The sequence below is a fragment of the Phoca vitulina genome, unplaced genomic scaffold (genome assembly GCF_004348235.1).
Source record: "Phoca vitulina isolate PV1807 unplaced genomic scaffold, GSC_HSeal_1.0 scaffold23, whole genome shotgun sequence".
NCBI lineage: Eukaryota > Metazoa > Chordata > Mammalia > Carnivora > Phocidae > Phoca > Phoca vitulina.
In genome coordinates, this window is record NW_022589726.1 from 26,190,359 (window position 1) to 26,208,284 (window position 17,926).

A 17,926-nucleotide genomic window follows, 5' to 3' on the forward strand; every position below is an offset into this window, starting at 1 on the left:
GTTTTATTTTAGAGGGTTCTAACTTTGACTTCTAGAAACCTTCTGTTATATCCAACCCTAAGTAATTTGAAGGGGTACTTAAAGTTCTTCTGGTTATTCTAGGATATTATTTGATATTATTTTTCCAAATTTGAAATAATAATTGTTATGAGAAATACTCATAAAGTGAGCATGAAAGACTCTTATCTTTCAAGAAACCATCTGGACCTGGTGTTTTCTTTGTGAGAGCATGTTTATCCACTGACCGATGTCTTTAAGGTTGCAGAGTAATTTACAATTTTCTATTCCTGGGGAAATGGTGCCATGTCATTGTCTTGGCCCAGGCCCTCAGAAACTAAGGTAACTAAAAAATGAATTGTTATACATAAAGGAACCAAGACTTGCTGGGTTTGAAGTAAATTTATTTCTTACTCTCAGCATCTCCAGACAGCGGAAGCATCTCAAAGTCAGAAAGAGCTTCAGGGCAAAGATCAGATCCAGTCCTAGGTAAACAGTTCATCCCAGCACTGGTTTAGCACTGCAAGTCCTGCCTCTCACCATACCCTTGAGTAATGTGAATGGAAAGCTGACATAATCTTAAAGCTTTTTCGTTGGTCTTATTTTCTTTTAATTGTTTGTTTTTCTCCTTTCTGTTCTTTAACTGTATAGAATTTCCCAGACCATTTGGCCCTTATGTGTGTATTGCAGATTACAGTATTCTTTTCTTAAAATAAATACAAAGAGAAAGACTTGATTACATATTCTGACACAGTAATTAGATTTATTTATTGTAGTCACTGTGGGCCTATGACAAAAAACCATAGGCTCGGTGACTTCTAAATAACAGAAATTTATTTCTTAGAGTGCTGGAGGCTGGAAGCCTGAGATCAGGGTGCCAGCCTTATCTTCTTGTTGTATTCTCACATGGTGGAAAGAGAGTGAGCTAGCTCCATGATCTTTTCTTTTCTTTTCTTTAGATTTATTTATTTATTTGCCAGAGAGATAGAGAGCACAAGTAGGCAGAGAGGCAGGCAGAGGGAGAGGGAGAAGCAGGCTCCCCGCTGAGCAGGGAGCCCGACGCGGCACTCGATCCCAGGACCCTGGGATTATGACCTGAGCTGAAGGCAGCTGCTCAACCGACTGAGCAACCCAGGCGCCCCTCCATGATCTTTTCTTATAAGGAAACTAATTCCATCCTTGAGAGCTCTACCCTCATAACCTAATTACCTCCCAATGTCCTCACCTCCAAATACCATCACATTGGAGGTTAAGATTTCAACATATGAATTTTGGTGGGAACACAGGCATGCAGTCCATAACAATATACTTTTTTAAGAAAGATTTTATTTATTTATTTGAGATAGAAAGCATGAGAGAGAGCACAAGCAGGGGGAGTGGGAGAGGGAGAAGCAGACTCCCTGCTGAGCAGGGAGCCAGATGCGGGACTCGATCCCAGGACCCTGGGATCATGACCTGAGCCAAAGGCAGACACTTAACCAACTGAGCCACCCAGGTGCCTCACAATATGCTTCTAATTAATTGATTTTCTTGTATTCATAGAATAAAGGGTTTGTAAATTACTACGGACCGCAGAGATTTGGGATGGGAAGGAAAGTTCACACCGACCAGATTGGATTGGCTTTGCTGAAGAGTGAAATGGTATGGATTTAAAAAAACTATGATCTGATTTGTTTTGTCAGTTGTACTTACTACATAAGCCAGCCCTTTGCTTTCTTAACCGAGCATATAAATGCATATATATATACACACACACATACATATACCATATACTACATTATTGAACACTTATTGAGCAGATACTATATTTTTAGTATCATATTATAGTAAAGCAAACTGTATGCGATGTCCCTGCGTTTAATACTTGTTTGAGACCTAACAGAGAATTGGCCAGCACTCACCAAATTCTTAATGAACTGAATAGAGGATTTAGAAGAAACTTAACACCCTATAATTCCAGAAATAGGACATCAAATTATATAAAATTCCTGTTTCTCATAGCATTTAAACAAAAGCTCTCCCCTCTTTTAAACTTCATATTCCATGGTTCTCATTTTTTTTAAAGTTTGCTAGAGCATTAATTATCAATTGTTGCTGTGTAACAGACTACTCCAAAACTGAGTGGCCTAGAACAACAAGATTTTCTTGTCTCACTGTTCCCGAGGGTCAGGCATCTGAACAGCCTTGCTGGATGTTAGTGCATCAGGGTCTCACACGGTGTGCAGTCACACTATCATCCAGGACTGCAGTCTTTGGAGACTTGAATGGGCACAGAGGACCTGCTTGCAAGCACACTCCATGGTTGTTGGCAGGAAGCTTTAGTTTCTCACCATAGGGCTACTCATGGCGTGACTTCCCCAAGAGAGAAGAGTCCAGGAGCACAGAAGAGTGAGAGAGAGACCGTAACATAAATCTCAGTGTCTTTTATAATGTAATCTGGGAAGTGACATCTTTACTTCTGCTCTATTCTACTTACTGGGCGCACAGACTCACCCTGATTAGTGTCGGGGAGGACTGCAGTAGGCATGAGTACCAGCCAGTGGAGATCATTGGGGGTCAACTTAGAGGCTGGACCCACAGCTAGAAAGCCATATTTTCTTTCCTTTGAAACATCCCTTCCCCAACTTTTATATTCTCTACATCTCAATTTAAATTCTCATCCCACTCCCAAGAAAAATTGAATTCTTCTTATCTTGTTACCTCAAAGCCTCTTGGACTTCCCATCTTAGGTTTTATTATATTTTATTGTTATTGCTTATTTGATCTTTACCAGTAAACAACATCATGTCTCTCTTGCTCAACACTCTATCCCTAGTACTGTGCACAGTGCCTAGCACATAGCAGATACTTAGTAATATTTATTTGAATAAATTAGCTTCTGAACATATATTTGTTTGAATGAATGAATGAATACTATAAAAATAAGATTGTGATTTTAGGTTGAATGATCTATCTTAAGATCCTTTCCTACTCTAAAACATATACTTAGAAATCACAGTGCTGGAGACAGTATAATAATAATAATAATAATAATAATAATAAAAATACAGGACCTCATAGATACCATTAAAAAAAGGAATATCTTTTAATCTATTTAGTTTTTAAAAGAAAATATTAAAGTTGGCAACTTTTTTTTTTATTTGAGAGAGAGAGAGAGCATGAGCAGGGCAGAGGGGCAGAGGGAGAGAGAGAAGCAGACTCCCTGCTGAGCAGAGAGCCTGATGTGGGGCTTGATCCCAGGACCCCAAGATTATGACCTAAGCCGAAGGCAGACACTTAACCGACTGAGCCACCCAGGTGCCAAATAAAAATTCCAACAACCATGACTGTTTTTTTTTTTAAGATTTTATTTATTTATTTGAGACAGAGAGAGAAAGAGAGGGAGAGCACAGAGAGAGAAACGGACTCCCCACTGAGCAGAGAGCCCAATGCGGGGCTCCATCCCATAACCCTGAGATCATGACCTGAGCTGAAGGCAGATGCTTAACTGACTGAGCCACCTAGGTGCCCCAATTGGCAATTAAAAAAAAAAAAAAAAGATTTTGGCAATTTGATCTTGACAATTCCAAGACTTGAGAACAAGAATGAAATTAGTGGTTCATGATTCCCCTATGCTTGCTTTTGTTATATATGTTGGTCAAGTCTGAGTTTTATGTCATTACTTCACACTTGCATTCTAAGCTGGATGATAGAGGTAAAGAATGACAGAAGTAGAACTATGGAAATGATGGGCACTTTTTCCAGTCCATAATATTTTAAACCTATGTATGAGGTTGTTTTGTACACATCTATTTCCAAATATAACACTGTTTAATTTTTGAAAGCTTGAAGATAAAATTGCAGTGTCAGATATCATTTGTTAAGTGCCTATTCTTTCATGATGCCAGAGAATTTGTATCTTTTTTTTTTTTTCCAATTTTATTCCAGGAATTTATTTTTAGGAAATATTTATGCATGTACACAAAGATTTTATACATCAAGATACTCACTTCAGCATTGTATCTAATAGCAAAATTTTGATAACTATCAGTAGGTAATGGTTTCAATAATTGATGGGTGTCTCTGTATTGGGATGTACAGCAGCCATTAAAAACAATGTTGTAGAAGAATGGTTGATCTTATTGGAAAATGTTCAGATCATATTAATAACACAAGCAGACCCCAAACAATATAAACAAAAAAGAGTATTTTAATAATGTATACATGTGTGTGGATTTATAGAAAAAATACCTTGACACTAAATACAGTAAAATATAACTGGTTATTACTGGTTGCTTCTTTTTTTTTGGACATCTTTTTTTTTTATTATTATGTTATGTTAATCACCATATATTACATCATTAGTTTTTGATGTAGTGTTCCATGATTCACTGTTTGCGTATAACACCCAGTGCTCCATGCAGAACATGCCCTCTTTAATACCCATCACCAGGCTAACCCATCCTCCCACCCCCCACCCCTCTAGAACCCTCAGTTTGTTTCTCAGAGTCCATAGTCTCTCATGGTTTGTCTCCCCCTCCAATTTCCCCCCCTTCATTCTTCCCTTCCTGCTATCTTCTTCTTCTTCTTCTTTTTTTTTTTTTTTAACATATAATGTATTATTTGTTTCAGAGGTAAAGGTCTGAGATTCAACAGTCTTACACAATTCACAGTGCTCACCATAGCACATACCCTCCCCAATGTCTATCACCCAGTCACCCCATCCTTCCCACCCCCCCACCACTCCAGCAACCCTCAGTTTGTTTCCTGAGATTAAGAATTCCTCATATCAGTGAGGTCATATGATACATGTCTTTCTGTGATTGACTTATTTCACTCAGCATAACACCCTCCAGTTCTATCCACGTCATTGCAAATGGCAAGATCTCATTCCTTTTGATGGCTGCATAATATTCCATTGTATATAAAAAAGTAAGTAATTTGTCATTTTCATTTAACATATGTTTGCTTGCTTGATTTTTAAAGGTGGAGGCTGTAAAATTATTTCTTACACCAGAAGATTTGGATGATCCTGTAAATAGAGCAAAGAAATATTTTCTTCAAACTGGTATTTAAAAATTTCTTTACCCTATACATAGTCATACAAATACATAATACAGATGTTATGTCAGCAGGAGGGCATTTATTGCTACATAAATGTATAATATATTATACATTTAATAATTTTATTACCTGTCTAAGACACTCAGTTTTGGCCAGATATCCAGGACTTGTCTGTTTTAACTCTTCTTGGGGGTAGGAGTGAGGGGAGAAATAGCTTCTTAGTTTTTCTTGGTCTAAATCCTCAGAGTAGATAAGAATTTCAAATTCTACACTGGTACCAGTGGAAGTATGCACTACAACTAGGGGAGACTTAAAAACAAATTACATAAAAGTTTATTTGCTGTATCCAATACTTCGTGCATTATTTTTGGTTTAGTTGCCCATTCAGCCCAGTCGGTTTTGACACTTTAGCTCAATATCATGGTTTATATGCAGAATGCGTCCTGGGAAGCACCAAAGAAAAGTGGTTATGAGTGTGGGTTCTAGAGTCAATCCACATGGGTTTGACTCTCAAAATGACTTATGTGTTTGTATCTAGAGTTCCGAGAATATAATTTCCTTATGGCAATGATTCCTAAACTTGAGTATGCATAAGAAACACCTGGTACATTTATTAAAATGAGGATTCCTACCTGAATAAGCATCTTTGCAGTAGAGTTCGTTAATTTAATTTTAAAAAGCATCCCATTAGCAAGACCTGTTAGCGCTTGATGGATCCAACCCTTTCTTACTCAGAAGAGTCTGTGTAAATGTTTGTAATAGCTCTTCAAAAATATGTAGGCTCAGAGGTTTATATAGTGTTTTTTTTTTTTTTTTTAAGAAATCCTCTGAATAATTGCAAATTAGTTTATCTCCATTCTGAAGTAGGTATTACTAATGTGCTTTTTGCTATTTTTTTTTAAGCAGGGAAAGTGAGGGGTGCCTGGGTGGCTCAGCTGGTTAAGCGTCTGCCTTTGGCTCAGGTCATGATCCCAGGGTCCTGGGATCGAGTCCTGCATCGGGCTCCTTGCTCAGCGGGGAGCCTGCTTCTCCCTTTCCTTCTACTGCTCCCCCTGCTTGTGCTCTCTTTCTCTGTCTGTCAAATAAGTAAACAAAATCTTAAAAAAAAATAAAAATAAATAAAGCAGGGAAAGTGAATGGAGAATGGACCATATGATTAATGATCTTTACTAAACAAACAAACCCTTCAGGTGTAGCTAAGTTTATAGTTGGTGCTAAGCATCATCTTCATATTCAAGTTCATAAGAGCACAGTTCATTGCCTCTCATTTAGAAGGCATAATGAAGGTCTTTATGACTGGCCTGTAAATAAAGTGGTTGACTCACTGATTTCCTCTTTACTTCAGAGGATGCTAAAGGCACACTTTCACTGATGCCTGAATTCAAAGTTCGCGAGAGAGCTCTGCTGGAGTCGTTGCACCGCTTTGGCATGACGGAGGAGGGGTGTATCCAGGCATGGTTTTCTTTTCCCCATTCAATGCGCATATTCTACGTTCATGCATATAGCAGCAAAATTTGGAATGAGGCAGTATCTTACAGACTTGCAACCTATGGATCAAGAGTAGTAGAGGGTGATCTGGTCTGTTTGGATGAAGATGTTGATGATGAACATTTCACAAATAGTAAAGTAAGTATCATTTCATCAGCATTGTCAAAGAGTAGTAACCACACTGGGAACATTAATTTTCAGAAGCCTTTATTTGAGAAACAATTTAGAACTAAACATACGTTTTATTTTTTTATTTGTATTTGCTTATCTTCTGCTTCTATGCTGCTAGCTAAGGCTTAACACAAGTCTATAAATGGTAAAATAAAAATAGTCAGTGGCATTAAGGGAAAGGTACAAAGACAGTAAACTTTCCTTTAAATAATATGTTTTAAAGAATTACAGAAGTACGGGCGCCTGGGTGGCTCAGTTGGTTGAGCAACTGCCTTCGGCTCAGGTCATGATCCTGAGTCCCGGGATCAAGTCCCGCACTGGGCTCCCTGCTCGGCAGGGAGTCTGCTTCTCCCTCTGACCCTCCTCCCTCTCATGCTCTCTGTCTCTCATTCTCTCTCTCAAATAAATAAATAAAATCTTTAAAAAAAAAAAAAAAAAAAGAATTACAGAAGTAATGCACAAAGTAGTATCATTAAAAGTGAAAAATCAAAAGTTTACATATGAAGCTGTCATCTTGTCACCACTCTTACTGTCTTTCCCTCCCCTGTGTCCAGGAAATCAACCTCTGTTTTTTGGCCTGTATCCTTCTAGACCTTTTTCTATGCTTTCACAAAAATATCCATAGGAGAGTGTATTTTTATTCTATTAGCGAACACTGAGAAAAGAAAAGGAAGGGCTTACAGGCTCAGAACTTAAAATATGAAAAAGAATACAATTTTTATAGTAATTGTATATGAGGTGTGTAATGTTGTGTGTATTTCTTTTATATAAATGTGATTTTATGATTGCGATTTCACAGCTTGCTTTTTTCCTCTTAGCAATTTGTATTATAAAAGTTGATTCTTCCATTTCTTCTCTATCCAACTAGTATTTTTATCTTTGTGGGTTTGAACAGTTTAAATAATGAAACTGAATACCATAAGTCAAGTAAAGAAATTTATTTTGTAATATAATGCAAAAAGAACAAATTATAATATAATGCAAAAAGAACAAATTATAACATAATGCAAAAAGAACATTATCTCAAGTTAGTCTTACAAAGATATTGTAAAAGTGGAGGGATTTGAGTAGTGCTTTCATATATAACATCATAACATCATTGAACTTTAGATGAGAAAAGGATTTTAGAGACCCTCTTTTTTAACTACCATTTTATAGAAATGAAAATCAAGACCCAGATTAAGTGACACAGGTAGCAGAATTAAAAGGCCCTAGCCCGAATTGATCTCTACCAGAGAAATCATGGAATACAGAAAAGGTGTCAGCATCTAGAGAGAGAACATGGCCCAGTTTTTCAAAAATGAAGAAACATAAATTCTGAACTCTGCGTAAAGGGAGCTTTATCTAAATTAATAGCAGAAGTCTGGATGTATAAATTAAGGTTTTTGTTTGTTTGTTTGGTTGGTTTTGGTTTTAAGTAATGGAGATCTACCTCAAACCAACTTAAGGAAAAGCGGACAGGAATTCATTGGCTCTGATAACCGAGACTCTGACTGATTTGGGCACAGCTATATCCAGTCTCCTAAATAGTCTGTCTCTTATTTTCTTCATCTTTCAACTATGTTTTCCTCTGTTAGAGCCATTCTCAGTCTGGCTTGTTCTTTCGGTGGCAAGATGGTTATGAGCATTATTTCTTACAACTTGTAGAGAAGAGAACTTTTCTTCCCAATGGAATAAAGGCCATGGAATTAAGTCTCTCTGGCTAGGAGTGGCCTGGCTTTTGGGCCCGTGTCCGGGCCCAAAGCAATTATTGTGGACTGGAGTATGTGATTGGCTAAGCCTATGTTCCAAAGGATCCTTCCTGGAACCATCTCACCCAAATTATGTTTGAGAACCGGGAGGTTTCAGGGAGCTCCCTGAAAATGAGGGTGCGCCTATCAGAAAAGAGATTAAAGGCCGAGCAAGTCAGAGCAACAGGTTTCTGCTTTGCTGTTTCATTGAATGGGTGCCTTATGAATATTTAGATAAGAAAGTGATCACGAGGAGCATAAATCACTAAGAACCGTCATTTAACTGAGACAAAATCTGAAACTGTAAAAAGAAATCTAGCAGCATTATAGGTCTTTTTTTTTTTTTTTTTTAGCATTATACGTCTTATTTTACTTCATGAATGGAAGAGATGTCGGTGATTCCCTTTTGATAAATAGTGAAAAATCATGTTTTTTTTTTCACACATTCCAGAAAATATGTTCATTTAAATATTACCTGGGCTGTACATTATTTAGTAAGTTAGCCATTCCTAATTCAGATTTTCAGAAGTTAAAAGTTACTTTGACAAGACATGGTAATAATCTCTGCAATACATGTCTTATAAGACTTCTTTGTTCAAAGTAACATTTGCAATAACAGTTTTGTGATCAGAACTGTATCTGTTTTTCTTTTGGAGCTGTAGGAGAAAGGAGAACATTTTCTCCTTCATATCCTGCTAAGTTTTCTTCTATTAGGAAAAAAAGGTCTTTATATATTTTAAGACCAATCATTTATACTTTACTAGTAAGCACTAAGAATAGAAAAGGCAGGACTTACAGGCCCAAGATGTTAAGATATGAAAATGAAAAAGACAGTAAAGTTTCTATTAAATGGTATATGGGGCATGTAATGTTGTGCATCTACAGTTAAAAATTGTAGGAAACTAATCGATTCTTGATAGGATTACTAGACTAACAGATATACCTTTATTTGAAGTCGCTTGGGGTAGATTTTCTTACAATTTCTTTGTGAACAAGATAGAGAAATGTGGCAGACAAAAGGTTAGGTGAATTCATAGTTGAGGAATAGCCATATGCCAAAAGCATGTTTGTTAATTAAAAAAATCCATTGATATCAGCCTGGAGGAAGCTCTCTAACCACAAAACATGGTCTAATGTACTTGACCATGTTTTTCAGTATTTTCATAAATTATTTAAATTGCATCATTGTAAGTAGGCTTAAGAGTTTGTGAAAGAAAGCTAGAAATGATGATGCAGGAGAGATCCTCATCCCATGGCTTTTGGTCAGATCACATCTAGAGTTTTATATCCATTTCTGAGTCCAGCAACTAAAAGGCGTACTTACCAATAAACAAACATACAAACCCAAAATGAAAAACAAAAAAGGAGGGGCAATAATTATTGATTAGACTGTGCATCCTTGAGGGCAAAGCCAGCAGAGTTAGAGGGGATCTGGACACTGCATTATATGGTGAAAGCCTTAGGAAGGTGGGGATGCTGTTCATCTTTGTTTAATGGTAACAGCTGCCTTCATACCTGAACTTTCATGTGCTGGAGAAATTAGACTTATTTATTCTATAGTGTCCTGTAGCAACATTTCTCACACTTAACATACATCTCTTTTTCCCCGTCTCCTGTTACTGTTCTATGAAACACGTTTTGAGAAACACCACTTCTCAGAGAGTATTATGATACTTGTTGGCGACAGGGGGGGGGGGGGGGGGGGTGGTTTCCCAGAGGCAGATTTTTGATTCAGCATAAGAACTTTGTAAGTTAGGAAAAGCTGCTGTGATGAGGTGAAAGTATTGCCTCGGGGTATTAAGCTACCACCATTCTCTTTGTGTTTCAATTTCAGTTATCAGTGGTTAAAGCAGGAAGTATCGTTCAAATTTTTATGTAGTCTAGAAGCAAATTGTGAAAATAATCTTGTTTGGGTATATGTATATTCAGCACAGGAGTCAAATTATACATAACAGGGAAAATTGAGGAAATGAATCATCCATATTTTCGTCATGTTTTTAAAATGTAGGTTCATCTAGTAACTGAAGAAGAGGAATCAGCTAACACATATGCTATACATCAGGTAAATTTGTTTAAAAATTGGCATCACTTAGATCTAAATGTAGATACTGTGTCCAAAAGACAAAATGTTGATCAGTTCTCTTCCCCACCTTTTTCTCTTAACCACTTTTTTTTTTTTCACTTTTTAATTCAGGTATAATTTATATGCAATAAATATCTCTCTTCTTAGTTTGCAGTTCTAAGAGTTTTGATAAACATAGTCTTGTGACCACCACAAAAATCAAGATAAAGAACATTTTCATCTCTCCCTAAAATCTCCCTGTGCCCCTTTTTATTCAACCCCCACCCCCAGCCCCAGCTCCTGAGGAGCTCATCCATTTTCTGCCCCGTTTTGCCTTTGAAAGAATGTCAAATAAATGGAATCATATAGTTTGTGGTCTTTTATGTCTGGCTTCTTTCAGTTAGCATAATGAATTTGAAATCCATTCATGTTGTATGTATTTGAATTTTTTATCTTGTTCCTTTTTCTGACTACCTTTTGGTAGTGTTTAAGAAAAATGACTAGAAATCATCAGCAAAGGAGGAAAGCCCTACAAACTGTAGTGTCTTCTCATAAGCAGCTGAGCAAAACACTGTATTTGCTGCTACTGGTTCATGCTCATGTTTTTATATAAGTAAGAAGAATGTGAAGTTATCAACCAAAATACCAGTTATATCATTGAGCAATGGGGGTTGTTCTGTTGTAGAAACAATATGCTTTTAAGATTGTATGACCACATTGAGATTAAGTCTTTGTTGGCTAATTAAATGTACCCAAACCTCTTGTTTCCTCTCCTCTACATTAACAATAGTTTGTCTAATAATATCTGACTTGAGTTTGTTACCTTGGTTATTGTGAGTCCTTCTTGATTGTAGTTAGTTCTTTTCTTTGCCTGGCAGCATTTGAAATAATCAAAGTAGTGTAGCATTCAATAGCATGTTTTAGGCTGATTGTAATGTTTATATCTTGAGACATAATGATCATATCTCAGTGATTTTCTTATATACCAAATCTTAGTGATATAATGATCATATATTTTTCTGAAGGCTGTTTCATGTAATTTTGTCCCCCTTCTTCTGCACAGGTGGTTCTTCCAGTGCTTGGATACAATATTCAGTACCCAAAGAACAAAGCTGGGCAGTGGTACCAGGAAATACTTAGCAGAGATGGACTACAGACATGTAGGTTTAAAGTACCAACTCTGAAACTCAATGTTCCAGGATGCTATAGACAGATATTGAAACATCCCCGTAATGTCTCATACCAACTAATGGAAGAACATGAAATTGATGTCAAAACTGAAGGTTCCCACATTGATGAAGCAACTTTATCTCTTTTGATCTCTTTCGATCTTGATGCTTCGTGTTATGCGACAGTCTGTCTGAGGGAGATAATGAAGCATGATTTTTAGAACCACTACCCTTGATATAATCATATATATGTATGTCACTCTTTAAAAGGAAGGGAGCTAAAATTTCTTGAGCACCTGCCATGTACTAGGAGCCTTATAATTGTTATCTCCTGTAATTACTAAACATCCTGGTAAAGTAGGAGTTTGATGCTGATGTTCTAGAGGACATAGAGCTAAGTAAGCGCAGCATCTGAATTTAAGACCCCAAAGCCTATGTTCTTTCTATTATCTAATGTTTCAGTGATCTTTATTCTGTGTTATAAAATTTATAATCTTTCTTGACTATTCAAAACAAATAATACTGCAAGATAACATGTAAGAAAAAAACATGTTTGGAGTAATGTTTACATCCTCTAGCTCCTTGCTTAGAATGTAGATGAAACTAGATTGTAAGATGGTTGGAGAGAAACAGAAATGAAGCATTTTGTTAATTATTGTCATTCTTTTCTGTTTTTGCAATTACTGATCAGAATAATACATTAGGGAAATATAATCCCTATATTTATGATAGCTACCCCAGGGTTGCTTACCCCTTAATGAGATAAATTATCTTCAGTGAAGATTGAAAGAAAATTTTTCATACAGCTTCTTTATCTCAACATACATTGAGCCTCTTGACTTTTTGTGATATTTTTTCCTATTATCTAAAACATAGATTTTAGAGTCAGACAGACCTGGGCTCAGACTCCAGCTCTGACACTTACTAGTGACTTTGGGTATGTTATTGATTGTTTTTGAGGCTTAAAGAATTAAGACAGCACCAACCTCATAAGCAACAAGTAATAGGATTGTCTCCACCTTTTATGTTGCTGGAGGAAGAAAACATTTTGCCCATTTGAAAATTGAAATATTTGTTTAACTGTCCCACATCATAAATCATCCTTAACCACTTTATATCAGTTAAATTTGGGAGGGATGGTATATATTGATCAGGAAGATCTAACATTCTTTCATTGCTGGTAGTATAACATGATGATGAAATTTAAAAAGTGGTATGGAGAATTACATGTCAGTAATGTGGCACTTTTATATACTCAAGTCAGTGAAACTACTTTGGGTATAGTAGCATAAGGAAATAAAATTCAAAAGAAGGAAAAGAATTATATGCAATGCAAATTTTGCTCATTGTAACATTTTTATATAAAATGAAAGAAATTATAATTGTTTGAAAGTCCGGCATTAGACAACTAAAGTAAGTAAAGTGAGATATATCAACTTGATGGCAAAATATGTAGTTATTAAAAATGATGATAAAAGTTTAGGTATGTGAGAAAATGTTGCCCTTCAAACCAGAACATAGATATTACAAATGCAGTATACACACTGAATGCAGCTTTTACAAAGAGAGGCGCTTTAGCATAGTAATTAAAAGCATAGTTACTGTGGAAAAACTTCCCAAGTTTGAACCTTGGCTGTGCCACATAGCATGTGGCCTTAGACAAGTTATTTAAGCTTTGTGTGCTTTGGTTTCAACATCTATGAAATAAGAATGGTAATGTACCTACCTCATAGGATTATTGTGAGGATTTACCAAGTTCACAGATGTACAGCAGCTTAGAAAAGTACCTGCTACTTAGTTATTGTTAAATAAGTATCCGCAGATGCAAGTTTGGAAGGAAGAGAAAAAACATGAAAATAACTTTCTTTTTTGTCATTATATATTTTAATAATAAATAAATCTCAGAACACAAAAATTGGACTTTGTAGTACCATTGTATTTTTAAAATTACCTTTATCATCTTAATATTTATTGAAAATAAAATGCTATATTAAGTAAAAAATTTAGAAAAAGTGCCATTTCATATAATAAATTATATCCTGCAAATATAATCAGAAAGTGAATTATGTAAATTATTCAATTCTAGATGTCTCTTAAATGTTGAGTAGCAATTAGAAAATATGAAAGCGTTAAAATGTGCTGTCATTGATATTTTCTTTGCCTGTAGATGGCACTATTATTTTAGATACCGTATTTATTTATTTAATACTTCGGCCATATGTAAGGAAAGAATCACTAACCTTGTTTCAAGTCACCATAAGATGTATTCAGATACTGTTGATGTGGAAAATTATTTTATATGCCAATAATATTTGACATGTTAATCTTTTTTCAGTGTAAGGTCTTGAATATACTTTGGACCAAATGATGACCAGTCACCTAGGTTTTTGCAGTTTTCCTGGGCATTCCAGGCCTTCAGAAGGATAATCTTTGGATTAGTTTTAATTTTCAAGGTTGTTTTTGAAACTGAGCCTCAGGATTACTAAGGTAAAACAAATTGAGGTCTTTTTATTAAGCTAAAAACACTTCGATGTTTGTGACTTAGGCTAAACTGAAAGTCATATGCGAGTTTCAATTCAAGTAACATTTATTATTTGTTGTGCCAGCACTTCTGCTTCTCTCATTTTAATCCATATACCCAACCTATAGGTAGGTAATATTTTCCCTGATTTTGCAGATGGGAAAATATCTGGGTGGTTTACTGACCTATCCAAGGTCAATTAAGATAGTATGTGGCTGAACTTGATTATGCTTCATAGATCAGTACTGTTTTCATCTACCTAATATTTGCCTTCTGAAAACAAGTTTTTTTTGTTAATGACTTTCATTTCCACTTACTCAGTATTACTTGCCACTGATTAATAGGCGTATTGGAGCATGTCTTGAGAGAAACAAGGTTCCCTTTTGAGATTCTGAGACCAAAATAAAAGTAAAGGAGATCCTTCAGGAAATTCCCAAATCATTTTGGAATATTTTCCAGAATACTTTGGGACTTGTATCACATTGTTGGACAAAAGTATTGCAAATCACAGGAGGTTATTTTAGATGGTACCTGGCACAATATTAATATTGAAAAAGAAGGGTGAGAGAGTTGCTCCTTTTTTAGAAAATCTCATGAAACACTAACAACAGTGTCCAGCACCTAAATTCTCAGTGTCAGCTACTATGCTATATGATGAAAGTTTTACAATGGACTGGTTAATGACTTCCCCTTGAGATCTGATCTGACTCTGTCTTAGCGTAATTATAATTCAGGACACTTTTAGATTTATTTATTTCTTTTGTAAGTGGAAATAACTATTTCTAAATCTGGAAGTTGAGCAATTCATTCAAATTAAGATCTTTAAGAACTATCTGGGTCAGCGTTTTCAATATTTTCCACCTGGGAACTACCTTTAGGAGACCAAAAAGAAAATGAAGCCCCAGGTTAACAGTGAACTTTTCTTGCATTAATGTAAGGATAGAAAAAAAGGTTGGAGGAAGATATGGAAGTGAGGAAAATAGGACTTCTCATTTTTTTTTTCTCACTTTACCTCTGAAGTGTTTGGCTTTTTAAGTAAGAAGATATTTGTGTATTAATTTTTCACTTAAAAACGTTGAAGAAGGAGCATCTGCGTGGCTCAGTTGGTTAAGCATCCGCCTTCGGCTCAGGTCATGATCCCTGATTGCAAAATTGAGCCTCACATTGGACTCCCTGCTCCTCGGAGAGTCTGCTTCTCTCTCTCTGCCCCTCACCCCACTCGTGTTCTCTCTCTCTCTCACTCTCTCTGTCTCTCTCTCAAATAAATAAATAAAATCTTAATAAATAAATAAATAAAATAAAATAAAATAAAATAAAAAACACCCTGGAGAATACTTAAGGCTCAGAGAAGGTAAGGTAAGGGAATTGGTGGATTATGATGGCATTATTTTCGGAATATTCTGGTGGCTCATGCCAGTATATCGTCAGAAGGAAATTTATGTATTATATGCTTTAATGGCACTAATGGCAGTTAATACAGATAGTTTAAAGTTTTAGTGCCTGTGCTATGGATTTTGCTTTCAGATTTGAGGTTCTTTCTTAGAGATAGCTTAAAGTCTTATGGTATTGTTTTAGTCTATTTTTCTTGAGCCCTTCTGCTTTACCTATTTTTGATAGGCCACCAAGCAATGCCAGATGTCTGACATAATAATCAACAAATATTTCAGTACCCCTCAATTAAAGGCACTCTAGAAGATACTATGGGGAAAGAAAAAAGTGAATCAGATAATATCACTGCCTTTGAGGGATTAACAGTGTTATATCCTTTTAGATAACATTTGATTTGAAATGTTTGTTATCTGCAAAGAGGATATGCAGGCTAAATGGCTCAGAGAAGAACAAGCAGCATCTTTCCATTTTGCGTATGGCTCACTGTATGGCCGGTAATATGTTACTTGACCTCTCAGCACCTCATCCTGAATCCTTCAGTGATACTTACATTAGCATTTCTGAGCATTTTGAGATCTCCTCTTAAAATATGCTTTGAACTATTCAGTCTAAATGCTGCTTTCTGGAAAGCTACTACTTTAAAGAATGGGAAATGGTGTTAATGGAGTTAATCTTGTGTAATTTCAGTGTGGGTTGTCAGGAATATCTTTAAGTAAAGAAAATGACTCTAATCTTCTTAGGCAATTCGTTTTCTCAGCTGCTGTGAGACAGGAGCTAATTTACTCTGCTTGTGTACATAGACCCTGTCTTACTAAAGAGAAATTTTACTAATGGAAAGAAGTCAGGACATCCATGAAATTATTTAAATTTAGGTATCTTGGAAAATATTATAAAATATAAGATATGTGAAATTGTCTTTTTCATGATCAGTTTTCTTAATAGATACCCAACTCAGTTACCAATGTAGAAATGAAATCCCTGTTACAAGGAAGAAATTTAATTATGGAGTCAAAACAAGTGCAATTTAGTTGTTTTTAAAGGGAAGAGATCAAAGAACTGGTCACTCCTTAACTGAGGGTGTTCGAGCAGCAGGATTGGGGTGGGGAGTGGAGAGGGTTAGGGATTCAATTCTTTATGCTTTTATTCCAAGTCACCCTTTTCTGATAAGCCCTACTGGCATTCTCTTAGACTAGTTAGGTCAGGGTTCTGAACTTTTCACTACAATAGGGTTTTAATCTTAGCTGATTATTGTTCCCCCCCACCCCTAGTCATAAAGGACTAGTGTTCTTTTCTAAAAAGAGAAGATGAAGACTATTTCTATTAAAAAAATAGGTTATAGTACGATGGATTTTTTCACATCTGATTTTCAAAAGGAAACTAATTTAGGTTCATTTTTTCAATAAATTAATCTTAAGGTAAATCTAATAAATTTTTATGGTATGTGAGTAATAACAAAGCACTTTTTCTATTTAGAAATGATTTTAGAAAATTTGAGAAGCAGTTATTCTGAATACAAAGAGCATTCTCCCAAGGCATTGAAAGAGAAAATTTTAATATCATAGTGAAGCATTTGATGATTGTGTTTTTTATGTACATATTCTCTCTAGTTTTGATTATTGTGATAACTTTCTAACTGACTGCCTCTATTCTTCATTCTAACCAGTCCATCCTGTGTACTAATGTCATTTAACCTTGTAAAAGTAGAAATCTGATCCTGTCATTGTGTTTTGGCCATTAAGCATTTCAGTGGCTTCCCAGGGTCTAAGGAATAAAAGTCCAAATCCCTAAACATAGCACATATATATCTGCACAGTATGACTTCAGATTATCTTTCAAGTGTCATCTTCCACTTACTCCATAAAACGTACTTTTTGTTTTAGCTCCGTCTGCTTTTTCCCAAATATATTAAGTGTTCCTGTGTTATACATCTCAACCTCCCATTCCTGTTGGCAGAATGTCTTTTCTGCTTAGGTTAAATATCTTGTCTGTGAAATCTGTGTTCTTATAACACTTGTCTATGTCTGTACTATCTCCTTAGTCACATTGCATTATACTTATTTGACTAAATATCTGGCTCATCTACTAGTAACTGTTCAAAGGCATTAATCTTTATACCTCAGGGACCCATCAGTGTAATAGGTTAAAAATGCTGAATGAATACCACAAACATACCTTAGTAAATTTATTTGGTGAATATATATATTACATATAATCTCAGGAAAGTTCTGAAATAGTTCTTTACCCTCACAGAAAGTTTAGGAGAATTGGGTCTCATTAGATTGCTTTTCCACTTTTACAGAATTGCCAAAATAATTTGAATAGTTTCATCTTTGTCATTACTACCTAGAAAATGTCT

At 35.7% G+C, this 17,926-nt stretch overlaps 1 protein-coding gene across 3 annotated transcripts in view; it reads left to right on the forward strand.

Annotated features, from left to right (window-relative positions):
* The window catches only part of PUS7L (pseudouridine synthase 7 like), a 30,975-nt gene extending 17,416 nt beyond the window's left edge, over positions 1–13,559 (forward strand). For all 3 annotated transcript variants that reach the window (XM_032421039.1, XM_032421040.1, XM_032421038.1), the window contains 5 exons: positions 1,540–1,638; positions 4,963–5,044; positions 6,386–6,666; positions 10,438–10,491; positions 11,555–13,559. In XM_032421039.1, the coding sequence (XP_032276930.1) occupies positions 1,540–1,638; positions 4,963–5,044; positions 6,386–6,666; positions 10,438–10,491; positions 11,555–11,881 (843 nt within the window). In that variant the 3' untranslated portion in view covers positions 11,882–13,559. The remainder of the gene's footprint in view (positions 1–1,539; positions 1,639–4,962; positions 5,045–6,385; positions 6,667–10,437; positions 10,492–11,554) is intronic.
* Positions 13,560–17,926: the final 4,367 nt, after the last annotated feature.